Raw genomic sequence first — 27,705 nt, forward strand, 5'->3', positions numbered from 1 at the left:
GAAATGTTTCTAAACATCATCTTTTTAAAGGGAAGGCCCAGAGCAACAGACCTTCCGTGATAGAAGTTCTCTCGTTATGGACATCAGTTACCCTGTGTCCTCTATGATAAGATGCCACTGACTCTAATATAAAACACATGATTTTTTTCTCCAGGGAACAAAATTACTACTACCACATTAAATATGCATCCCATTTTTAACACGTATCTGATTTCAGAAACAGTAAGATGTAAAAACATATACATGTATATCCTAGAGTTGAGGAAATACACTATTATATTCTGTTATACGGTAGGTATACTTTGGGGGGGAGGAGGCTACTGATGTTTAGAAGGTGGTTCGCCCTCCTGCTACATTTCTTAAGGTTGCTGAATACCCTGAAATAGACCCCATGTTTATGGTTGTTTCTTACAGGCATCAGCAAGCCTGTCCCTACCAGCTCCACTTCTCCACCTTCTAATCCACTGGGAAGTCACACAGCTAAGCTTGTCAACAGCGTCATAAAATAACTGTTAATAGACCCTAAGGGAATATATGAAAGGCTCTTTTAGGAGAAAAGTATGAACTTTAGTGATTTATTTCATGTTATCTAGTCTTTTGGCTTTGAACTCTATTTTGTCCTTGACAGTACTTGGTCATGTTCCAAACAGCTGAGATTTCAATACAGACAGAGGCAAATACTCTACTATACAGAGAAGCGTCCTCTCAGTCACTGAGAGACCCTGTAACTTCAATATAATGATGTCTGTGCCATAAGGCACATTAAATGAGTTTTGACCTTTCCAATTAAACACCCTTAATTTTAAATACTATTCAGCAAACAGCATGGTATCAATATTCTGGTACAGTAAACGTTCAGCACTGCTATACCTAGTGGAATTTTTAACTGCGGTTTTTTAAACAGCTTTATTGAGGTATTAAATTGGGTTTTTAGATATAAATCTCTCAAAATAGTTGTTATATTACAATTACTGTCATATGATATCTAGTTAATGAAAAAGGCTATCAATCTTCTGCAGGGTCAGGAAGAAGCTAAAATTGTATTACCACTTAAAGAGGAAGAAAGGAAAATAAAAGGAGACAAATAATTCTAAAATCCTCTTCCCATAAGGTAGAATTGAGGCAGGGGTACTTTATAAAATGCAATGCTTTGAATTCCCTAAGCAAAATGTTTTTCTCCCCCCACCTTTTTTAATTGAAGTATAGCTGATTTACAATATCGTGTTAATTTCAGGTGTACATCATGGTAATTCAGTTTTATGTGTGTGTATGTGTATTCTTTTTCAGAGTCTTTTCCCTTATAGGTTTTTACAAAATATTTAGTATAGTTCCCTGTGCAATAAAGTAGGTCCTTAGCAAAATGTTTTTCAAACTGTTAGAGGACCAAAGATTTCCAGGCATGCCTTTGGCTAAAATGGCGTGCAAGTGCAGGGAACACTACTAGATGTATATGGAGAACACTGGGAGGGTAGCAAGTTCACATTTCTTAGCAAACAAGGTGGTAACAAGTCTTCAACGAAGTTTGCAATGAAACAGCGGTAAATAACATACTTTAATAAGAGACAACACTAACTAGCATTGTATGCAAGATTACTCATTATAAGGCTTCTTATCTTACTGACATGGCTTATTTATCACTAGCAGAATGAGGCCTTATATTTGAACTAAATCTCATACTCCAAAACCTAATTACAGAATATTTAATGCCTATACTTTTCATCTGCAGAAAATTCTTTTGAAACAGAAATAGATAACTAATTCAGATCCTTCCCCAACTACTGCTTCTTCTGAAACAGGACATGAAAGATTCCTGTTTCTCCTCCTGACCATCTGTATCCTCTTCAAAGAGGACAGGCTAATCTGAGTGACTATAAATGAAAGAGAAGGAAGAGAATATAGAAAAATGTAACTTCTGTCAGAAAAAGGTCTCCTGCCTTTCGACATGCATTTACGTTTCTCACTTCTTCAACATTATGGTCTTTCCTGAACTATCCACTATTTTGATGTTGTATCATGTCATTAAAATTTGAGCATTAAAACAATATTTTCTAATTGTGGAAATTTCACTTCAGGCTAGGCGCAAATGACAGAAGAAATCTGCTTCCAATTTTCTAGGGAAAACAAATTATGCATTAAAGAGCTAAGTGAAATACTTAATACATTAATTAAACATGGGGGGCTTCCCTGGTGGCGCAGTGGTTGGGAGTCCGCCTGCCGATGCAGGGGACACGGGTTCGTGCCCCGGTCTGGGAAGATCCCACATGCCGCAGAGCGGCTGGGCCCGTGAGGCATGGCCGCTGAGCCTGTGCGTCCGGAGCCTGTGCTCCGCAACGGGAGAGGCCACAACAGTGAGAGGCCCGCGTACCGGAAAAAAAAAAAAACATGGGTTTTACTGATCTTTTCCTAAAGAGAACTTTTAAATTATCACTACCACAAATCTCTATTTATGCCTACATTGATAGGAACAAACTGATACAAATCAACTCACATCTTTGGGTTCTGTATTAAACTTCCTGGGCAGCAGCTGGTCATTTGGTATGAGGCTTGCTGTAGCTACCCCCCAGGACTTTGGAGAAATCTGTGATTGTGGTGTTAAAGGGTGTTTTTGACTCTCAACATTGTTTTCCCAGGATTTTGGAGTCTCTGGTGGTCTTGAATCTTGTTCTTCACACATGGGAGTGGTCCATGACTTGGTGATGTCCTGTTCACTCTGCACAGAAGGTGTCCAAGACTTTGGAGTTTGCTTCTTTGGATCCTGTTCTTTCTGCAGCTGAACTGGCCAAGGCTTTGGTGTCTCCTGCTTCTTCTGTTCCTCCTGAATGTATCCCACTTTGGATTTAAGAGCTTCTTGCTTCCACTGGCTAGGAGTTGACTTGGTTTTCGAGACATCCTGCTTCTTCTGCTCTTCCTGCAGAGTGGACCTGAGTTTTGGAATCTCTTGTTTCCTCTGTTCTAAGGAAACTGCAGGCTTTGATACCTCCTGGTGCTTCACAGAAGACTCCCAAGACTTGAAGGATTCCTGTTTCTTCTCCTGACCATCTGGTTCGGTAAGCACATCCCAACATTTGGGGAGATTTGGTTTTCTAGCATAATCTGCTTCCCAAGATTGCTCTTCATCTTGTTTACTTGAATAATCTACTTCTGTCATGTAGCGTCTGTTAAGAAACTAAACCACAGGGAAAACGTGCTCAAGTCACAGTCTGTAGAAGACCTTGAAGGGAATACTGAACTCCTATGTACACTGGTCTGAGCCACTGTGCTAACAGGAAACTTGTGACCTTATCCTACTTGAAAAGAGTATTCTACTTTTATGTCCATTCCTTTCCCCTCAATTAACAGAAAGACAAACTTCAAAAGTCTACTTCAAAAGTAGCAACCTATATTTGATTCACCTAAGACTGGTAAGCAGTGCACACCGTGGTGCCACATTTGCTCGACTCAGGCTCTTTTACCAAGGTTACTCTGCCTCTGCCAGGCTTAGGACCACCTGACTCCCTTCAAGTTAAGGCAGAGGGTAGTTCAACTACACAAAGTCCTACTCTTTACACTGAAGCCTTATGTTTCCTGAATTACCAGCTTTTTCTTTATTCCCATTATATATCAATCATACTGTGATTTTGCTTCTTCCATTCTCTTCGGCTTCCATGAATTCCGATGTCACTTCACAAAGAGAACAAATGCCCTCTTCTATTACCAATGAGTAAATTCTGGAAAGAGCAAAATCCCACCCATCTTCAAATTCCAATACAGGGACCAAAACCACCACCACCACCAGCTAACACTTGAGCCGTTCTGCGTGCCAGGCCAAATTGTAAGTAATTCAGATTTAACTCCTTCAAACCTCACAATAACCATATGAGGCAGGCACTGTTATTATCCCCATTTTATGTAGGACGATAACAGACACAGCTGGGCTACATATCTTGCCCAAAGTCATTAAGCTAATAAGCTGCAGAGCCAGGATTCAAGCTTAAGCAGTCTAGCTCCAAAGCCTTAGCTCCTAACCCCAACAATATACAAAAGTTTCAAAAACCACAACTGACTGAAAATTACCTTTCGGTACCTTACCTCTTGTGGTTGTATCTCTGGCTGTGCAAGTTCCATAAGAGACTCTGAGAAGATAAAAGGAATATTAAATAAGTACTAGGTAAACTACAAGTTTTTAGACTGATTACACTGTAATTCATTCTAGCGACAAATTTCAGAATAGTAACAGAAAAAGGATAGTGCAATTAAGTACATTCAGGGCAGGAGTAATTCTCACTATTGGGTGCTGGTCAAAAGCATGTGGTCTGAGGCTAGTTGAAGCTAGTAGCTCCGCTTATATAAGACACTTTTCTGAAGTCAGGTTATAGTTAAAAACTGATTTCTGATTGAAAATAGGACTATCTCCTCTTACCCACAAACACAGCTTCTTTCAAGTTGGATTTATAGCTCTGGTGCCATGGGGTAAACGAGAAATACTCGAATCTTGCTAGTGGCTACCAGAAGCCTGCTTGGACTACCTCCTTAGAAGTAATATTTCTTAAATAAATCCAGCCTCAACAATAAATAGCAAAGGTGCCATTTACTCAAAGTATTTCTTCCCCAAGAAAAGTGGAATTTTGAAAAATATTATTTCTTTTACTGATTTTGGCAATTTTTTTCCTAAATCAGTATGTTAACCTTAGATTATTTACATTCTTGCTCTATAGAGTATTGGAATGTACTGTAACTCACATTTTAAACAATGGTTTTAAATGGAATGATCTTAATAGTTTAACAAAGAGTTAAACTTTAATAGTTTAACAAAGAATTCAAATTCCATAAATGCCTCATTTTAACAGTGTACTCTCTTGTAACAAAGTATAACCTAATGTTTCTATTAAGGTTGACTCTGCAAATCATGGTAGTAAAGCCTAGAGATGTGTCCTAAATCTAGGCTTATCCTGGGGCAAGTAAAGATTTCCATGCATGTAGAAAATAAAATTAAAATAAAGTAATCATTTTACAATGATTTAACTCATTTTGGTTAAGTGTTAAAAATGCAACCACTATAAAGAATTTCAGAGGTCACAACAAACCTGACTCTTTGACAGATTCAGTCTTCGATAATTGTTTTTTCTTCTCTGATTTTATTAGCATTTCTTCCTCCAATGATACCTCTTTTTCCTTAGCATTTTTTGGAACTGGGATACTTTCAAAATAGCCTGAGTTCAACAATTTAGATAGTAGATCTTTCATGTGTTTGTCTAAGAAAGAGTGATTAAGACTTAGTTATCACATAGCCTAATAGTTCATGGCAAATTATTTGGAATAGAAATCCTAATATAATTTTATCCTAGTTGCAGTATGTCATTATAACAGTCTACACTGGGGGTGTTCAAAGAACTGGTCGTACCATGAAAAGGAAATATGCAGTCCATCGTTACGTCATGCTGAATCAATATAAATTTTAAAAATCAGAATCCCAAAGTTTAGCACGTCACTTAAGTTTCCCTGGGCCTCCATTTCCACCATTTGAAAAATGGCTAAAAATCAGAGACTCCAATCAAGGACTTTATCTAGTATGTTATAAAAGCACACATCTATTCCCTGAGCTGGGAGAGAAGTGATTTCTCCCATCTGCCCCCAAGACATCACAAAAAGCAATTACTCTACCTTCCCCAAGTAATTAGGCTTTAAGAAAAATAAACCACACAGTTCCTCAAACATAAACTTTAGAAAAAGCTATTTTGGACAACCTCTAAAGAATTTTTAAAGTATAAAAATTCCATGATTAAGAGTTTACTCTTGAGTTATGCTATATTTCACTCCTAGCACATCACCATTTGATGATCAAGAAAAATCTTAAAATGATGTTATTAAAGTCACTGTACCATAAATAGGTCTAAAGTCTATTCTATTTTTAATATCCACTAAAAACATAATTTCCAAATTAAGCAGAGTTCTCATACTTGATTTGGGTCTACTATTCCTTTCACAGGAATACTATGACACAGATGACCTTTTTTTTTTTAATCAAATTTGAGGTATAATTTACAAAATTCACATTTTAAGTGTACAGTTTTAACAGATGTTAACAGTCATGTTACTTCCACCATAACCATGATACAGAACATTTTAAACAACTCAAAAAGTTCCCTTATGCCCCTTGTATAATCAATCTCCTCCCCCTACTCCCTGGCAACCACTGACCTGCTATGGTTCTAGTTATGTCTTTTCTAGAATTTCATATAAATGGAATCATACAATATGTTCTCATTTTTTGTCTGGCTTCTTTCATTCAGCATAATTATTCTGAGATTCATACATGCTGTTGCAGTATCAATAGTTCATTCCTTTTTTCATTGCTGAGTAGATTCCATTGCATGAATATATTACATTTTGTTTATTAACTATCAGTTGGTGTACATCCGGGCTGTGTTCAATTTGGGACTATTTTGAATAAGCTGGTATGAACATTCATGTACAAGTACTCATGTGAATGTATGTTTTCAATTCTCTCCGGTACTAGAAGGGTAATTGCTTGGTTATATAGTAAGTGCATGCTTAATTTTATAAGAAACTAACAAACTAGTTTCCAAAGTGTTTGTATCATTTTGCATTCTAGCCAAGCAATAAATTTCTGTGGTTTAAACTTGAAAGGACTTAGAAATTGAGATAGTTATTCATACTCAAATATTTTTAAAAAGGAAGCAATCACTAGTAACAAAAATGTTTACCAGCTTCCAATGAGTTTTCATTATCCTACACTAGTACACAAAACTCTGTACTTCATGGCCAAACATTTGTACTTGGTCATTTGGCCAAAGCCTGTCTAGGAAGCCAAAAGGATTCTTTCTCTCCAGATCATTTCCAGACCAATAGACAACAATGTTTCAATAGACTACGTAGCCAAATCATTCTTATTTTCTTAAGCAGATCTGGTAGATAAGCCTTGATATTAACAATATGTGGATTTAAGATTTGTAAATAGAACAGGTACTACCACGCACAATAGAGAACTGAACCCCAAAATGGTCAAGCACTAGTCCCTAGCTCTTGTTCCCAAATCACAGTGACTCATCACCTCAAAACTCTCCCTAGGCTCCATTTTAGCGAGTACAATTGTACAATAGCTGCTTTTAACAGAACTAAACAAAGATATCATTCTGCCGATGAATCTAGTATTGTCAGACATGTAAGTTCTGATGGACTGACACAGTTTTGGCCCTCAATATCATACTAAACTCCTAGATATAAAGTTTAGTATTTACTGCATAAGTCCAGAGTAGAGAAAACTCACATGTCGTTCCTACCACTGCTTTCTCACTACCTTCCAAAAGGTCCCAAAAGTACAAGGATGACTGCTCCATCTGGTCTTCAACACTGACAAGGAAAAGCAGCAGCAGAACAAAGTGGCTTTAGAGGCACATATATTTATATATGGAGCAGTACAATTTATACAATATAACCCATCAACAATTAAGACATTCAAGGTTAATTTTGTGTTTTTTTACTCTTTGGAAGTGAAAAATTGAAATTTTATAAAGATGACTAAATACCCATTTATGGATTTCAAATGTAAGCATTTTTCATTAAAACAACTAAAATAAAGATTTTACCAAATACAGCTATTAAGGAATAGACCAAAAAGAGTTTAAAGCAATCAGTGTGGTATCCTTCATTATCAAGTATATGCCCTAGATAAAAAATAAAAAAAAAACAGTGGAATGGAAATATTAAGAGCTGCATTTGTCTTTAAAGAGAGCAGCTCATTTTTCAAATTGTTTCACTTACATTTCACATATTAAAGTAAGCTACATTCCTTGGATCTACCAAAGTGAAGCAAGAGAAGGAAGCATCCAAATAGGTAATGATGATGGAATAGACTATTGGGATGGGAATAAATATATATATATATGGCTATATATAGGTAATTAAGAGTTTTATCAGGTTTCTTCCTGCACTGATAGGGCTAATTTCTAAAGCAGTTGAAATCTAACTGCTTTTGCATGGCTAACAGACACAGCATTGAAACAACCTGTATCTAACAAACCAAAAGCATAGAGCTTCTGCTCATTAGCTGATTTACTCCATCTAAGCAAAAACAGTAAATAGATACTGTAGGAGAAAAAAATTGGGTTGCCTCAATTTGCTGGTTTTATGTTTTAAATTATCAGACTTGTTTCTCAGTATTTACTCACAGCCTAAGAAGAACACCAAATAATTCTTACTTTGACAGTTTAGTGATACTAATCAAGTTAAATTTTATTCACCTCCACTTAAGTACAGCAGTAGTAAGGAGGCAAAGACTCTCAGGTAACACAACAACCTGATATAATTACAAAAAAATTTTTAAGAATATTCATAATTAGTATTATGGTTAATACCTATATAAGGTTAAAACTTGATCAGACATTTTAAAAATCAGTGTTGAAATAAAGAAGCAAGTCAATGAGATCATTCAAATTCACTTTCTTACTAGACAGGCTATCAACCTCGTGAGAGTCTGGGCAGGCCAACGTTTCCAAAGCTGAATATATATATATATATATATATATATATACACATACACACATACATATACATATATACATGCTGAAAAGCTAGACTAAAGTGTTATGTGTCCTGTTTCAGGAAAATATTTTCATGAACTTACCTCAGACTTTCATTTCTTTCAGGACAGGTCAATTTTGAAAATTTAATGAGGTAGTCAAGTTCTTTTAAAGGCAAATACACTGCACCATTCAAGCCCCCTTTGAAGTCTTTCTGTACATGTTCCTGCATCAAGTTCTGTAATACATACTGAACTTGAAGTATAGTGCGAAGCTTTTTCTTTTCAGCCTCAAGTTTTAGCATGTGCTCCCTTCTCTGGGCTTTCTTCTGTGCTTTAAGCAGCTGTGAAAACAAACGCTAATTAAGGCTGACAACTCTCCACAACCCATACTAGCAATCCATTAGTCTACAAAAGTACAATCCCAAAGAGTTGAAATTAGATGATAAATCTCAAATATATAACACTGACTGTGAAACTGACAAGGTCATTTAACCGCCTGCTTGCTTTTTGAGCTAAAGAAGTCACCGAGTACTTAGCTGGTTTGTCTCAGCTAATTAAAGCTAAAGAAGTCCAAATATGTGACTCCCAAACCCAGGCTGAATCTAGTACCTCTACTATCACCATGATGAGAAGCAAAGTACCTATCGTTAATGTCCATATTAATCACAAGGTTTTACTTTTCCATATTATGTATACCAAGCCTTTTTAGGCTAAATATTTTAAGAAAATGCTTCAGTTTAGTTTAGGTTCTTTTTAAAATCTTATGTTCCAGGGGAAGAGTATTTAAGATGGTTGATTTTCAACCAACCAAAGACTGCTTAAAGCATAAGGAATTGAAAACCAAACAGAAATAAAATGTCTTACAAATGTAATGCCAAAAAACAGCCACAGCAAACAGGGGTTTTTTTAGGAAAATTGAGAGAGATTTTCATAATAGTTTGTCATGGAAACACACATGGAAAATTAGTGGAATGTAAGTTTTCCCTCAAATGACTGAGTGAGTGAGTGAGTGAGTGTGTGTGTGTGTGTGTGTGTAGACTGAGCAGTTCCAAGTCTACTCTAAAGCTTACAACTGTAAAACCTTAAAGTCTGATATAATACGTGGGTCCCAAAAGTGGCTTCTCATTTATAAAATACCAATAACAAAAAGTACCATCTATTTCCACTGAGAAACACAAAAGGCCTTTTCTCCCCATAGGTGTTTTTCTGTCTGTAATGTTTCCATCGTACTGGATATTTTCCAAGGTATGAAAATTAAGACAACAACAAAAAAAAACTTTTAGAATTTTCCTATAGATGAGTTAAAGTACTTTGATTCAGCATCAACATTTAAAACTCTACAAAAGAAATGTTCATAAATCCTAATCAAGATGGGGGTTTAAAAAAAAAACCCTCAGGAAAAAGATTCATTATGGCATTATTAATTCCTTTCTACAGGGTATGAAAGCAACTTAATAAATATGACTTGTGCTACTACCAGGAACAAGAGACAATGGCTGAAGATAAAATTTTAAGAGTGAGAAATGGACTGGTTGGGGGTTACATGGGCAAGGGTATTTTCTTCAAGATGGCAAAGGCTCAGAAAAGCTTTTTCCAAGACCTTAATATGGACTTACACCAATAACACTTACCAAACTCAGCTTCTGCTTGAGGAGGAAAGACGATAGAGGTGGCAATTCTAGCTCTCCAAGACATTGGGATTCCCTTGGACACAGATTCATGATGGTATAAGAAAAGGCAATTGGTGCTGAGGACATCTTCAGGACTATATCACATGATTACCTCAGATCTCTCTTTGGCCACCTCCCAGGTTTGGATTAGGTGTTCTTATGGGCTCAGGTCACCCTGAACTTCCCCTATCAAAGTATCTATTACATGAAAGGCTTATCTTTTTCTTTAGCTGCATCCCCCTTACGCTTCAGCTCTATGATGACAGGGACTATATCTCTGTTGTTCACCAGTATATCACTAGTACCCAGCATAGAGTCTGACACATGACAGGACCTCAAATATTTATCGATTCTATCAGGTATCAAGTAAGAAACATGCTGTCTCCTAGGTCATAATCAGATGTCATGAAAACCACTGACAGCAGCCTATTCTTATTTATGTGGAAACTAAGAAATCAGGTTACTTCTCTTCTTTCAGTTGAAAACTGATTTAGAAAGAAGAAGATACGAAGTAAACTGCTGTCAAGCAATAGCACCGAACCATAAAATTTATTTTCTGAACCATGACTTAGAATGATAAATCCCCAAAGGACAAAGCTCATATTATGAAGATAAAGAGAGATGTGGTGGGCTGAAGGCTTCCAACTTTAGTTTGAAGGGAAAGAAGAAAATGTTACACAAACTGCAAAACAGGCTATCATAGAAGAGGTCTGACAAAAGAGTTTAGTTTAAAAAAAAAAAAAAAAAGCCCCCAAATTCCTAGGCTGGAAGGTACTTCGCTATAAAAATAGTGAACCTTGGACTTCCCTGGTGGTGCAGTGGTTAAGAATCCGCCTGCCAATGCAGGGGACATGGGTACCAACCCTGGTCCAGGAAGATCCCATATGCCACAGAGCAACTAAGCCCGTGCTTAGTTGCAACTGCGCCACAACTACTGAACCTCTGTTCTATAGCCCACATGCCACAACTACTGAAGCCCAGGCACCTACAGCCCGTGCTCCGCCACAAGAGAAGCCACAATGAGTAGCCCCCACTCGCCACAACTAGAGAAAGCCCGCGCACAGCAATGAAGACCCAACGCAGCCAAAAGTAAATAAATAAATCTATTAAAAAAAAAAAATAGTGAACCTCCATAGGTGCCTGGCACATGGATGGTGTTTTAAAAAAGATTTAAATCTAAAAAGAACATCATACATTGAAAAAAAAAAAAAACACCTGAGTGGAAAATGAAAATTTGATAGGGTAAATCACAAAAGATAGTTAACAGAAATTTTTAAGTATTATAAAAATATACTTCAAACCTCCAACCAGAAGGCAGATATAAAAGATCTTTTTTTTAGCACAATGGACCAAAACTAAATAAACTTAACATATGGGGGGTGGGGGGATGGGGAATCCATCACACAAGAAAAAAAAATGACTCAGAAGTATTATATCTAAAATAGCCTAAAAATAAATAAATAAATAAAAATTAAAAAAATAAATTAAATAAAATAGCCTAGAAGTATTTAACAACTGTGAAACTAACAGAAAGTATTATAATTAAGTGATGAATAAGTAAACACGAGTTAAAGTGTGCTATGGATAACAAAGCTAATATCATCTTAGACTTGCATTAACAGAATTATCCAGAAAACAGAAGGAAGTGTCTCTATACTACACTATTTTAGGTTTCACAATACCTTTTAAAAGTTAATTAAGTCAGACATCCAGAAGAGAGCAACTCAGAACTATATTTTACAAGGATTAAGATGGCAGCTGTTGGGGCTTCCCTGGTGGCGCAGTGGTTGAGAGTCCGCCTGCCAATGCAGGACACACGGGTTCAAGCCCTGGTCTGGGAGGATCCCACATGCCACGGAGCAGCTGGCCCCGTGAGCCACAATTACTGAGCCTGAGCGTCTGAAGCCTGTGCTCCGCAACAAGAGAGGCCGCGATAGTGAGAGGCCCGCGCACCGCGAGGAGGAGTGGCCCCCACTTGCCGCAACTGGAGAAAGCCCTCGCACAGAAACGAAGACCCAACACAGCCATAAATAAATAAATAAAATTTAAAAAAAAAAAAAAAAAAAAAAAAGATGGCAGCTGTCTTCAGCTTCAGAATGATGGTTTGGGGTTTTTATTTTTTTATTTGTTCTTTTTTGATGCCACAGGAATGGAGAAGAGAATTTTAATTCTCCAAACAAGAAAATATCCAAAAAGTAGAAAAGACTATCTTATGAGGCACGCTCCCCATCTCAGAAATGAATTCACCAAATTATTTCCTCAATTGGTAGAACATGATCTTTAAAGGGCCATCTAACACTAAGATTCTAAAACAATGAAGAATACTTCATTAATGAATGCTTAAGACTTCACTATTAATTACTGATTAAATCTGTGGAAGAGAAAAGTTTGAGTTGCCAACACAGAGCAACTGAAACAAGCAGTGGGACCAGACTTAACGCTATTTAAATTTAAGATGAACCATAAATTTTCCTGGTAATAACTACCACGCTCACAAGAAGAGTCTACCAATAACGCTAAACTTACAAGCCTATGTAATATAAATTTTCAAGCCTATATTCTAAAATGTCTTTAATAAATGTATGTGTCAAAATAGTTTTCATTCCCCTTCTCAATGATTTCCGTAATTCCACAGTGCCTCATATTCAGATAACATTTGTGTTGAGACTCTAGAAATCTGAAAACACTAGTTCTTCAGAAACTATACTCCACCCCACCTCCCCCAATAAAATATCAGCAGGAATTAGATGAACAATAACCAAACACCATTATCAGACACTGATATTTTCTTCAAGATCAGTGGTTAAATTCGTTTTAGGAAAAGCAAAGAAAACATACTCACATCTTGGCTCAGTCCAGAAAAGGTTTTCTGAAGCTCCTTGGCAAATTCTAAGTTATGTAGCACTTCTTCATATTTCTCAACTGCTTCCTACCGAACAGGATGAAAAAAAATCAATTCTGTGAACTTCTAAGTACAAGTATCTCAAAATAGGTTCCTTAATAACAGCAAAGGAGATTTAAGACTTTAGGAACTAGCCTATACATACTCAAAAAAAGTAAGGAGAAAGTATTTAAGAGAAGTTACATAAAGTTAAATTTAAAAATTCAATTGTTTATGCTAGAAATCTGAACCATAATAATAATAATAATAAAGCTGACTATCTATAAAGTCTAAGGTCAGAGAGGCCTGTGGGTTTTAAGAGCACTGAGCCAATAGGATTCCTCTGTCAATATTCACTCACTACACAAATATATTACACAAGTAGCACAGTGAGAATCACACAGATGAAAGCAACCTCAAGAAATTTATACTATGGTAGGAGAAACTTGTAAATAATTACCTATAACAGACAAATTAAGTATTGTGACAGAAATATTGTTGTTTTTTTTTTGGCCACACCGTGCGGCTTGAGGGATCATAATTCCCCAACCAGGGATTGAACCCAGGCCCTCAGCAGTGAAAGTGCAGAGTCCTAACCACTGGACTTCCAGGGAATTCCCTGTAAATTTAAAAAGGGAAATTTTCTTTGAGATTTCACAGATGAACAAAGATGATAATTAGAGAAGGGGTAGGTTGTTTTGTTTTTTTTTTAATTGGGGTATAGTTGTTTTCCAATGTTGTGTTAGTTTCTACTGTACAGTGAAGTAGAATTCCCTGTGCTATGAAGCAGGTTCTCATTAGTTATCTATTTTTTTTGTGGGACTTTACCTCAAAGGGCCATTATGAAACAGAACAAGATGGGGAACTTGTCCAATCAGACAAAGGCATGTTACAAAGCCTCCATGGTTAAAATAATATAATATTCCACTTCTGGGTATCTACCCAAAAGAAATTAAAACATATGCCCACTTAAAAGACTTGTAAGTAAATTTATATAGTACATTATTCATTATAGCCCAAAATAAAAACAATCCAAATATTCAGCAACTGGTAAATGGATAAGCAAAATGTGTTATAACCATACAAAGGAATTCTAGTTAGCAATAAAAATAAATGAATTACTGATACATGCTATAACATGGATGAACCTCAAAAACATAATGGTAAGTCAAAAAAGCCAGATGCAAGACTTTATTTTATACGAAATATACAGAAAAGCCAAATTTATAGAGATAGAAAGCAAATAAGGGCACAAAAGAGAACTTGAAGGGGTTATAGAAATGTTCTAAAACTCGATTGTTGTGATAGCTGCATAACTCTACAAATTTACTATAAATTATTGAATTGTACATTCACAATAGGTTGTTATATTTATGATACCTCAATAAAGCTGTTTTTAAAATAATCTGATAGTACTACGTCTTTATAAAGGTACAGAACAATAGGAACTCCTGTGTACTACTTGTCTTAGCATAAATTGGTACAATAGTTTTGGAAAATAGTTTAACATTTTTATTATGAAGTTAACTATGGGTATACCCTACAACCCAATGATAGGTATACACCCTGAAGAAATCTTACACCTGTATCTCAATAACACATATAAGCCCAATCAAAGTAGAATGCCAAAAAATAAACAACTCAAACATCCATCTATTTACAGACTACTACTAAGTAGAGAAAAGCAAATGAAATATAGCTACTTGCATCAATATAAAAATCCTAAACATAATGAGTAAAAATGATAAACTGAAGATTATACAGTATAACATTTATCATAAGTTTCAAAAAAGCAACCCTAACAGATTTAAGGACAACAAATTAGTCCTCTTAAAACAAAAGGAAGGGAATGAGGGGGAAAAAGTTCAAGGTCAGGTTACAGGAAAGAGTTCTGCAAAGGAGCTTCAGCGTTGTTGGTAATAAACTATTTGGGTTGAGTAGTGGGTTCTGACACTTGCTTTATTATGCATTGTAACTTACATGCAATACTTTGTTTGGACTACATATTTCTTAATAAAACAGGTAGAGAGGCCTTCCAAATATAGAACCAAGAATGCACAGATAACATAACCATATCATACAGTCCTCAAAGGGATGTAAAACTAAAAAGGAATACCGCTTCATATCTACTCCCAAATGGTATTAACTTTGACTCAAGAAAAGCAAAATCAAATGGGAACTACCTCGACTTGCCATTATCAAATAGTGGATCCCTCCTTCCTTTCTTTCTCTCTTTCTTTATATAGTGGAGGAGATGTCCTTCCACCTGTGCCCTGATCGTATTCAATTCTGCCTTCATGGGAGGTCTTACTCTGGTTTTTTTGTTTGTTTTTTTTTTTGCGGTACGCGGGCCTCTCACTGTTGTGGCCTCTCCCGCTGCGGAGCACAGGCTCCGGACGTGCAGGCTCTGTGGCCATGGCTCACGGGCCCAGCCGCTCTGCGGCATGTGGGATCCTCCCAGACAGGGGCACGAACCCGTGTCCCCTGCATCAGCAGGTGGACTCTCAACCACTGCGCCACCAGGGAAGCCCCGGAGGTCTTACTCTGATTCCCTCTTTAATGTCTTGAGCCTCTCCCTCTCTGTTGATGCTGAAACCAGCATTGAACAAGTTCAAGTCTCCCCCAACCTAAATAAGAAAAATAAAAAGTGCCTTTCTGGCAACCACGTCCTTCCAGTCTCAGACATACATCAGAAATGCCTACAGTTTCCATTTCCTCATCAGCCCTTATCAACCTGAATTGTTTCCACCATTCCACCAGAACTGTCCTGGCTAAAGTCAGCAATGTCAGTCCCATCCTTTAAACCTATGGATCTTGTAGAGCTCTCATTTTGGTTAACTTCTCAGAAGACTTCAACATAAAGGCATCCTCCTGCTCTACTAAGATCCCTTGTTTTTTCTGTAACACTAACTTCCCATTTCTCCAGCTTCTTATTTACTGGCAATTTTTCCATTAACTATTCTCACCTCAGTTTTTAATCACTTATAAAGATAATAGGACCTACATCACAGAGATGTGCAATTTAAATGATTTCATGTTTATAAATCACTCAGAATGATGCCTGGACCCAAAGTAAGTTCACTATCAATATTTTTAGTCATTATTATCCAAACATGAAATGTTAGATTTCTTTAGCATTCTGTCTTAACGCTTCTGTTCTGCTTTCTATACTCTCACCCGTGATAGTCTCATCTTTTCTCATGGCTTCAATTAGCAGCCATACAGGTGATAGATCTGTAGACTAAACTTCTCTATGCTCCAGACCTTCTCATAAATACTTACTAGTTCTCTCACCCTTTAATGTTTCACAGGCACATTAAAATCAATGGTCCAAAATTGAGCTCTTTATCCCATCCTCCCCAAACATTCTTCTCTCCCAGTGTTTCCAAGCCCAATAAATGGTTTTGCCATCCACCCAACTGTTCAAGCCAGAAACCTGGAAACCACTCTTGGTTCTTCTCTCTGTTCCTACACAGTGCCAAGCTATGTTGATTTTCCCTCTCAAATCCAACTACTTTATTCAAACCCCTCTGCCAGTATCTTGGTACCAGCTCCCAAAAGCTCTGACCTAGACTACAGGTATAGCAGCTGAAAGCATCAAGTACCCTTGCCTTTTGCTCAAGCACTCACTTGAGTCTCGGTTCTCCATTTCAAATCCAGACCTGAATCAAAATAGATATTAAAGTTACAAATGGGACTCTAAAAAACTTCATTAAGACACTTTTCTTACCATTTTAAAGGAGAAATCTAAGTTTATGTTAGCAATAGTGAAATCTTAGAAGTCTATAGCTTAGTCTCAACAGGTTACTTAAGAGTTACTACCAAAAGAGGTTACATTAGCTAGGCACATATAATCATGCAGATCATAGAAAGCTTTATTTACAGTATTACAAATATCTGGTGGGTTGAAGAAGAAATACAAACTGAATTACAAAATTTCTAGCCAACAATACCGAAAACAGTATCAAATCAAATCTATAGTATCAGCTAAAGCAGTGCTTGAAGTAATAGTCACAGCTTTAAATACATATAGGTTATTGGGGGTGGGGGGAGGAAACAAATTAAGCACTCAGCTTAAAGATAGAAAATGAAGCAAATAAACCAAAGGAAAGCAAAAAGATAAAAGGCGTAGGAGAGGAAAAATAAAAGCTGGCTTTAAAAAAGAATTTTTTTAAGATACTCACTAACTTAATTGAGTAAACGAGGAAATACAACCACACAAAGTTAGAAATAAACAAAGTAATACAGAAATAGGCTTTTATAAATAATTACTTTGTCCCAATCTTTGCAAATAATTTTTTAAAACTGGAGGAAATATTAGTGATTTTCAAGGAAAAGTTGTACAAAGTTGACTCCAAAAACAATTAAGTATCTAAATAGGTCAATTTTCAAAGAAAAAATGGAGAATACTTTCGAAGCACTCCCACCCAAAAAAGAACCAGGCTGACAGTTTTTAGAACATTTCAACCAAACTTTAAAGTATTATGGTAACACTGACACCATATTAATAAAGGATGAACAGGCAGAGCACAGATGTTTAGGGCGGTGAAACTATTCTGTATGTCACTATAACAATGGATACATGCCATTACGTATTTGTCAAAACCCACAGAATGAGTTGAACGCTAATGGAAGCTATGGACTTTGACGATGACGTGTCAATGTAGGTTCAGCTGTAACCAATGTACCACTCTGGTATGGAACGGTGACAGCTGAGAAGGCTGTGCGTGTGTAGTGGGGTCAAGGGGTACACAGGAGTGCTCTCTACTGTGGGATCAATTTCTAAAGCTGCCCCAAAAATAAAGTACACTAAGAAAAAAAGAAGCAAAAATAAAGGCCCCAGAAGTATCTATATTAAGCTGAACTGTATACAGGCTTAAAGAAACTATGGACAAATACAAAGTAACCTATTAGAATCATTATTTTGTAAGATGAGAAATGAACAGAGGAAGGACAGTGTGAAAGAAAAACTGTTATCTTTTTTAATATTTCCTGATTTCTAAACTATGTGAATTACTTCCAACTTTAAAAACTAAACTTAGAGCTTTTAAGTTAAGTACTATACTACTGACGACCGTTCTGAGGGGTCAGATTATAGATTTTTTTTCTTCTGACTCATCTGCATTTTCTAAATTTCTACCTTAAGTATATATTCCTTGGATGAGGAGATGTTATTTCTCAAAAGTACCACTAACTATGTACTTAATCACACCTAAAAACCTAACATTCAATCATTTTATATTTAGTAAATCTATATGTAATAAATATTTAAATGCCTACCATATGCTATAAACCATTCTAAGTACTAGGAAAACAACAGTGAACAGACAAAAATCTCTACTTTAATGGAACTTACAGTGTAAGGGAAGGAGAGATAAAACTTTACAGTTGGTCAGAGAAGCACTTTTATTAAGAAAATTAAAGCAAGGAAGGGAGCAAAAGAGTGGGAATGGGGGAATGGAGGTATGGTATTGTCAGGACATGCGTTACTAAGATGACCTTCAAATAAAAAGCTGAAGGAGGCTGGGAATGGAGCCATTTAGACATCTGGGAAAAAAGCATCCCAGGCAGTAAGAACAGCACATGCAAAAGCCTCGAAGTAGAAGTGTGGCTGGGATGTTTGAGGACCAGCAAGAAGGCCAGTGTTGCTGGGATGAAGCCAGCAAGAAACAGAAGTGCAGGAAATGCAATAAAGATGCAAAAGGAAGTGGGGAGCATATTCCGTAGGGCCTTATAGGACATTTTGCCACCATGATGGGAACCAATAGGGAGGGACTTTTGAGCAGAGAAATGACCAACTGACTTGTATCTGAAAAGAATTACTGAGGCTACTATGTTAAGAATAGACTTGGATAGAGAGCAGAAATAGAAAAACCTGTGAGGAAGCTGTTACAGTAATGCAGATGAAAGGTGATGTGGTGTGGAACAGGAAGGCAGAAGCAGAATTTATGAGAAATGGTCTGGTTCTGGATTTATTTTGAAGGCAGAATTGACCAGACTTGCTGATGGGCTAGATATGAGGTATGAGAAGAAAAACGAGAAATTCTCCAAGGTTTTGGGCAACTCCATCCTTCCAATTCATCAAGCCATTAACTGACATAGTGAAGGTTAAAGGAGGAACAGGTTCTGGGAAGCAAAATGAAGTCAAAAATGTCAAAGACAACCGGGCATAAGAATCTAGAGTTCAGAGGACTCATCTATTGGCAATATAAATTTGGCATTTGTCAGGATATTACCCAAAAATTCCAAGTTAATACTCTAGAAGCAACATGTAGTTGTGAAGGCAGTAATGAAATGCTGAGATTAAAGTTTACCTGGCTGGAGCTCTGAAATATAGCATATCCTCGACATTTCTTACAGAGCTATCATGAGAACCACCAACCTCCCCACTCCCATCTCCTATGTTTCCCCAAAGTCAAAAACACTACTGTAACAGAACATTTCCTCCAAGGGTATTTACACAAAGGGAAGTTTCATCACTTTAAAAGTTATCGAATATACCATGACTACTTAAAAACAAAGCCATGTTGAAACGCTGAAATGTCCAGCTAAGTCCTTTCACCAGCTATCTAAGCCCATCATTCTCGGAGCTCAGACAATTCAAATCTGTGCCTCAGCAAAACTGTAATTTACTACATCACAAAAATTCGAGGTCAGTGAAGAACAGCCAATATGGCAAGGGAAAAGCCCTTGAATACCAGGACCTATGATTCACAACCAAAAATTTTAGTTAAAAAAGATAAAATACAACAGATCTACAAGCTAGATTGAATAAGTTTTAGATTAATTTTGTCCCCATCTTAGCCAGGAGATGTGATCAGGTCAAAATGGCAAACATCAATAAAGCATCTTTTAAATTTTCCATATTGCAAAAACTCTCCTTCACCACATTAGATAAAATTTGCAATTACCAGGTATACCATGGGCAAGGTAAACAATATTTTTAAATATGGTGAATAGTAAATATTTATAGTAAGATTAAAAAAAAAAAAAAAAAGCCCAACATCTATCTATCAGATAAACATGCCTCCTGAGAAGGAACATGGCAATTCAGGATAGAAAAGCAGGGAGAAACCATCAAAGGAATTAGGGGGAAGCAACTAGAGAAAACCAAGGCAAGCTGTAGTGACTATTCTTTTATATTTCAGAGCAGAGATGTTAGGTTTAGAGAAGTAGGAAGCTAGATGATTCCCTGCTCTTCTCCTTTAGTCCACTCTAGTGAAAGGTTAATTTAAATCCATACGTTAACTCTCAGTGATAGGCTACATTTTCCCTCTTACTTGACAACACACACACCCATCCGTAAACCATCTACTAGTGCAAAAGAAGTAAAGTCAAAGCTATGAGATCTAATAGGTGAAGACAAAGTCTTTTGAAATATCCAGTGGATTCTCACTCTTCTTTTTTAGCCTATCAAATCTTTGGTCTCCCCCAAATTCATCTAGAGTTTTACTAAGAAAAGAAAATCAGTAGGTCTGGCCAAAGGATCATAAACCACTTACCAACTGGTCTGGATTAAGTTGCTCTCCATTTTTCAGGCGATCCTTGTAATCTTCCAGTTTGAGCTACAAAAGAGAAACTTGTATCTACTACAACCTGATATAAAATTCTGAAACAAACTAAATACCAGACTGTTCCTTATGAAAACAAAGTTCTTGAAGTTAGCTATCAATCTGTAACAATAACATTTTAGTAGGAGGCAAGCAGCAATTGTAGGTGAGTTCCAGTCAGGGAAAAAAATATTACACACAATCAACATTAGTCTGGAATTACAGAAGTTAAGCAGTAATAAAACCCTTCTCTCTTAATGGCCTCTATAATTATAATTAGACTACGTGACACACAGGGATTTAATCAATCATATGCTCCTAACCCAGTGGTGCTCAATCAGGGGCAAATTTTGTCCCCCAAGGATATACGACAATGTCTGGAGACATTTTTGGTTATCACAACTTGGAGGATGGGAGGGAGGAAGAAGGTGCTACTGGCGTCTTGTGGGTAGAGGCCAGGGATGCTGCTGAACATCCTACAGTGCAAAGGACAGCCCCCCACAACCAAGAATTATCCAGCCCAAAATGTCAATAGTGTTGAGACTGAGAAGTCCTACTCTAACCTCATACTGAAACTGTTACCTGTTGAATTATGTAGGCATTTGTTCAATAGGAAACTTCCTAATGGAAGTACAGAAATGTAAAATGACTTCTTTTCTAGAATTATAGTAGCCTCAACTTGAAGCTATTTTTCATATAAAATTTGATATTTAAGTAAATAGATGACAAACAAATTGCATTTATTGTCCACATAATAATGACATACCCTTTATGGTATTCTAAAAGCAATGTTTAGGCTCCTTCCATATTGGCTTGATAGCTTTAAAATGCTCTTCCAGAAGCTTGAAACAAATGTATAAGTACTGACCAGATTGGTATTCAAAATTAAAGAGGCACTATAGTTAAACTGAAGAGCATAATTATACATATATATGTAGTTCCTCCACCTGGGGTAAGACATTACTGAGTCTCTATCAAAAGATCCTGCTTTGACTAATTTCCCACAGTGGCAGGGAATTTGTGCTGACCCAGGCACACTCACCTTATCACACTTGTGATCAACTGCATGCATTCAAAAGACAACTGGTGAGAGCTGGGGCTACAGAGAAGCTACTAGTAACTGGCTCTTCTTCACTACCTTCCTAGTGTGTGTGTTAGTGGGGGCGGGGGGGGGGCCGAGGGAGGGGAGAAGGGGGAGGAAAAAAGAGTCAACCAGACTCTTAAAAATCGCTTCACCCTCCTCTATTAAAAGCAACTTTTCTAAGGTTTAACTAGGTCTTGGCATAAAAATATTTAAGAGTTCCTAGGTCCAGATAGTTATTAACTCACCTTACTATCACAAGCAAAAGAGAATCATGACATAACAAAGCTACGTGCAGTACCGTTTCACAGGCTACATGACTCAGGAAATGAAGAATGATTTGGATCTTTACATCAGCATTTACTGTAACGTTAGGCTGATTATAACCCTGAGTATCTTCACAAGGCTCTCTACAATGCTTTCACCTACCAATCTTAAACGATCACCTAGCAACACAAAAATTAGTGCTAAAATATTTTCTGGCTCTACCATCATTGAAGCTTCCAAAGACTGCAGCAGCTATACTGCAATATCAACTGCTGCAGAAAGTCACAAGGAAAACAAGCTAAAAAATTCAGACTATTACTCATTTATGAAAAGAAACATTAATACTACACTCAAGGAGTTAATCTGATGTAAAGTAGCCAGCTCTTCAAGTATTTCAACAGTAGCATGCATAATAATTTTACTATGAAGAATATTTTTATTCAGTTACTCTGACAAATCAAACAGAAAGTGTTTAATATAGCCAATATTTAGCCCACTTGTACATTTTAGCCAGCTAAATCTCAAGGTTACTTAAATCTTTAGGAAAAAAATCTTTAGGAAGAATACCTATGAGCCCCGATAGAAAGCAAAAATGCCAGTTCCTTAACCCTTATTTAAGATGGTGCATATACAGGGCTGGGGCAAAAAAAAAAAGTTACCTTCTTTTTCTCGATGTTTCTGATTTTGTGTTTAAGGCATATGAGTCCATTATCAATATATGTCTCATATGCTTGGGAAGGAGAAGCAGCAGAACTGAGAGCAGGCTGCAAGGGGCTCATGGCCCGCTGGCTTTCCCCATGCTGACTGTGGTTCACTTGGGGCTTGGCTGACTTCATATTCCCCTCCTTTCCCTCCGCCGAATGGCCTGAAGGTGACTGGTAACCAAAAGGAGATGAAGAGAGTTGCACCATTGAAACAGATGAGGCTGAAAGAGGGAAGAAAAAAAACTAAGTATAAAAGTCAATTACGACTAGAGGCTTTAAATTCCCTGAAAAGTCTAGACCCACGCCTCAAAATTCTCTTCCACAGAAGTGAGCTCAAAACCTAATGATGCTTTAAATACCACACTTCCATTTCACTACCTTGAAGGCAATTAGTGCCACGCACTGGCGCCTTTACGTAGGCAAAAATCTACAATATGGGGGACGTTTCCAGAAATTCAATTTCCCACATAGGGAGGAAGAGCCGCTCATCAAGCAGTGGCTTCAGAGCTGAGGGCAATCCACATATTGAATAATTTCTATGGTCAAGTGATGACACACAAAAAATAAGCCTTCCCCATGGGGACAAGGCAGCCATTCGAAACTGTCTACATTATCCCTCACCAGCAGCCCCGACCCCAATCACTAACAACGACTTTTAAAAGAAAATCCCGAACACACACAATTCTTTTAGAGTTCTCATTCACTAAGTGAAGAGAAACTTCTTGAACAAGAATGCTAACTTCCCTTTAATTGCTCTGGGGCCTATAAGGCAAGTCCGTCACTACTGGACATTTGGAGCGAGGTACTCTCTGAAGCTGCGACCGCCCCGAGTAGGTATTCAGTTTTGTTTGGACTAACCGGTAACCACTCACATCCAACCGGTTTAAGAGCTCATCCTGGCGAGTCTTACACCGCCCCGACCGTGACCCTGGCTCCCCCTCCACCCCCGCGCATCGGCGCTATTCCCCCCACTCCCCTTGAGGAGCATCCTCAAAGCAAGGGCACAACAGGCCCCAGGCAGCCGGCGCGGATCCCAAGCCCCTGCAGGGCCCGGGCGAGAGGCGCTTCTACGCGACGGGCCCTCGGCGCCCCGAAGGCAGCGACCCCCGCCCTCCCCACAGTCCTCCGGACGCCGAAGCACACGGCCGGGGCCACTTCTGTAGGTGCCTCTAGGAGGCCGACCTGCAGTAAGACGCACGGGCCACCTGCCCTCCAGGGCCCCGCCCCGAGGATGCAAAGCCGCCCCTGCACTCACGGCGGCGGCCGCCCAACCCTGCCCACCCACGCGGGCCGGCACCTGTCCCCGCGCCGCCGACCCAGGCCGCGGCAGCCAGGCTTCACCTCCGCAGGCCGCCGAGGCCGCTGCCGCCGCCGCTGCCGCAGCACGGGCCCGCCTTCGAAAGCCGGCGGGAGCCAGGAGAGTTGCGGAGGTGGACTGGCGCCACCCCGCACTCGCGTCTCCTCCTCCAGTCTCCTCCCTCTCCCTCCCCAGGGCTCGCTGGCCGGGTCTGCGGCGCCAGGCGCTCCGCCGACTTAGCCGCTCTCACCTAGGCCCGCCCTCAACCCCGCACGGGGCTTATATAGGCGCGCCCCGCCCCCACCCGCTCTCCCAGCCTCGGGTCGCCGCTGCCTCCTCCTTCCGGTTCCCCGGCCCTGCAGCCGCCGGCCTCCGCCCGGGGGGCGTTTGCGCCAGGCCCAGCTGCGGCGCGAAGTCGGTCGCGAGAGGGCGCGTTCTCCCAGCGATTGCGCAGACTGCGGGTCACCAGGTGGGCCTGCTGAGTTGCCTCCGGGAGCTGGGGGGTCGCAGACCTGGCAGCCCTACCCGACCTTGCTGATTGCATCCAGTAACAATTGGATGTGCGACCTTGAACAGGTGATTTCGATCACTCGAAAAGCGAAGCGAGCCCTTTGTGGAATTGCCAGTTAAACCGAGCTTGAGCCTCTGGTGGTTGAGGTGGGCACTCTTGAAACGCAGGGATGCCTTTGCCCCCCAGATTCCATCCTTCACAGTAGGATGGGGAAAAATCACCGTTTCCTCAGAAAGGACAGCATGTAAGAGCAGAATGCTCCAAACCAGCATTGCCATAAAAACGGAGTGGGTGACTCCGCAACCTTCAGTAACAAGATTTTATTTAGGCTGTGTCATTTGTTGCTTTGAAACAGATTAATTCGTTGTCACTCAGAGAAAAAGCTGATAAAAATCTTGGTAAGGTTGCATCAAATTAAGAGAAAAGGCTGGAAATACATCACTGTTTCTGAAGGAAGGTATGGTGTTTCTCATACCAAAAGAATAAGAGGGGGTAAAAAAAGAAAAACAGGAATACCTACCATGTGTCCAGCTATTATACCAAATAGAATTGTTTTAGGTCCTGTCCTTGGGGCTCTGATAAAAGTTATTTAGACTAGCAAGAGAATAACAGAGAAAAATCAGAAGTATAATCAAAGAAACCAAAGTCCAGTTTAAAAGTGTTGGGGAAACCTACACAAAAATTATCATGATTTTTAACATTTATTGATACAGTATTTTGCCAGTTATTATCTGTGTTCTTTTCAGTCTCTGGTAACCTATTGTACCTTAATGTTGCATTTTAGCTTTGAATCTCTGAATCCCATATGTGACCTTGAGGGTCAGACAAATACTACATTGTCCATTTGTTTCGTTGTTTACAACCAGAGATAGAGCAGAAGCTGCTTAACGTGAGGGGAGGAAGCAAAAAAGTGGACAAAGTTAAAAAAAAAATGTGAAGGACACACTTTTGGATCAACAAGCAGGCTCAAAGTTACAACACAGGTTATGCTGTTGTAGCCTGAACTAATAGTGAACCTCAGAATGGTATTTCAGACATATTAATCATTAAATGTTTGCCTTCTAATTGACAAATAATAAACTATCCCTTGGGTCATATAGATCTAGCCATAGATCCTAAATATTCCACTAAATGGAATAATTCTGAGTAAATCTATACAGTTTTATTTCCCAACATATTTCAGAAGATGAATCAAGAATGCAAAAGCAAACATAATTAAATTTCAAGTCTGGTAAGGTACCATCTGTATAAGCACAGCATAACATTTGTAGGAGATTGTACCTTATAGATAATGTTGCAGTGATGTTTCCTGAAAAAAAGGAAAAAGGTGATTCAGAAAAAAGCTTTCCTGCTAGAAAAGATCTTTAAAACCAATGAATCCAGTTTATTTTGAAAGCACGTGCCCCCTCAGTTTTTACTTGTTAGGGCTTGTCTTTATTTTCCCCTCCCCCACTCCCTATTTTCTACACCTTGATTTGCCTTGCCAACAGTGAGGCAGTATTTGTGGATAGCCACCTCTAAGCTTAGCAACGAATTACTATATTTAAATGTGATTTTTAAAGTTGTTTCAAATCAATGGGGGAAGAATACATTCATTCAACAAATATGTTTGTTATGTTAGTTATATCTCAGTAAAGCTGGGGGGAAAACCAGATATTTATTGGGCACCAGATATGTGTTGGGTGATAGGGATACAATAAGTGAGACAAATATAGCCCCTGCCCTCATGGAGCTGAGTGGGAATTCAATAAAAGCTGCAGGAATAAATAGCAAAAACAACAAACTCAAAATAGAAAAACAAAAATACTAAAGACTTATAATGCATCATCTCATTTCTGTAAAAACAGCCGAACTTTGCATACCTTGAAAATGTGAAGGTTTTAAATATGCATTGTCTAGCAAATGCATGGTTCCTATAGGAATGGTTATGCTGTAGTCACTTAAAATTAATGTAGCTACATATTGTTGAAGCTGGAAAGATTACTTCACCAAAGGACGTTGAAGCTGGTAGCATATGAGTGGAGATAAGAGAAATTATCTTGTATATTTTGTTACAAGCGATAGAAATCTGTTTCTCTTTGGTTCTGCAAGGCTTTCTGGAGTGTTGCCACAAAAAGGTGGGGAGAGGAGAAAGAGAGAGAGAGAGAGAGGGAGGGAGGGAAGGAGGAAGGAAGAGAAGGAAGGAAGGAAGAAAAGGCTAAGAAAGATTCTCAGGGAACAGATAACATAGTAAAGTTATTTTAAAATATTGCACTTTCACATATTTTCAGATTCATTGGGTGTCTCTTCAAATACTTGAGGAGAGATAGTTATGTAAGTGAAGGACTGACCAATATAGCCTTCAGTTAGAAAAAAAAAAATTTTTGCCATAATTCTTTGAAGCATTATAACAGAATTCTTAGAGTTTCTAAGGTTAATATTTCTGTGGGGTTATTATTTCATGAAATTATAGCACCACATTCCCAGAGGTTTTGTTTAAACTATTTTTATGGTATTGGAATTAATACATTAACAGTGTTTCACCAGTAAGTCCCTTTGAAATAAAACTTCTTTGGAGAGAAATGATCAGTTTAGAACTTGTGAATGTGTGTGTGGTTAATAATATCAAGAGCATAAAAATACTGTTTGTGTCCAACTTTGAAATCATTGTAAAGGGTCAACAGCACAGACTTTGGAACCACGCACACCTGGATCTGATTCTTACTAGTTCACAGTGATCTTAGGCAAGTTACCTAAGTTCTCTGGGCTTCAGTTCCTTCAGCTCTAAGAGAAAGACAATAATAGCTGCTTAATGGTGTCATTAAGGACTTCATTTCATTTATGAAAAGGCATATCCTCTGCTGAGGTATCTTCATGTGCTTCTTTTCCAACAGTGTGAAGCCCAGCATTTCTCCTGGTATCCTGAGGAGAACTAGAGAACCTTAGGGCTGTGAAACCTCTCCCCTTATTTTAAAGATAAGGTAAATAAAGCTTCTAGACATTTGGGAGTTTTCTGAGGACCTAAAGAATCAAGGTCTCCTGCCCACTAGTGCAAAGTGCATTCCAAGCAGCTTCAACCCTTTTCCTTGCTGCTTCCATAGAGAATAAAGGGTAGAAACAGAATTACACTGACAAAGCTAGAAGCACAAAGAATAAGCAATTAGTGTTACTGTTTCGTCAAAGGAATTTTTTTTTATGTTTTGGCTGCACAGAGTGGCATGCAGGATTTAGTTCCCCAACCAGG

At 38.4% G+C, this 27,705-nt stretch overlaps 1 protein-coding gene across 1 annotated transcript in view; it reads right to left on the bottom strand.

The window, feature by feature from the left end:
- The window catches only part of CAPRIN2 (caprin family member 2), a 42,007-nt gene extending 17,796 nt beyond the window's left edge, over positions 1-24,211 (bottom strand). The window contains 11 exon segments of the mRNA XM_081248544.1: positions 2,489-3,166; positions 4,069-4,112; positions 5,064-5,231; positions 7,268-7,350; positions 8,624-8,862; positions 10,153-10,171; positions 10,173-10,225; positions 13,034-13,120; positions 20,575-20,637; positions 22,630-22,895; positions 24,016-24,211. Of these exon segments, the coding sequence (XP_081104670.1) occupies positions 2,489-3,166; positions 4,069-4,112; positions 5,064-5,231; positions 7,268-7,350; positions 8,624-8,862; positions 10,153-10,171; positions 10,173-10,225; positions 13,034-13,120; positions 20,575-20,637; positions 22,630-22,881 (1,686 nt within the window). The 5' untranslated portion in view covers positions 22,882-22,895; positions 24,016-24,211.
- Positions 24,212-27,705: the final 3,494 nt, after the last annotated feature.

The sequence above is a fragment of the Mesoplodon bidens genome (assembly GCF_964165515.1).
Source record: "Mesoplodon bidens genome assembly, chromosome: 11".
NCBI lineage: Eukaryota > Metazoa > Chordata > Mammalia > Artiodactyla > Ziphiidae > Mesoplodon > Mesoplodon bidens.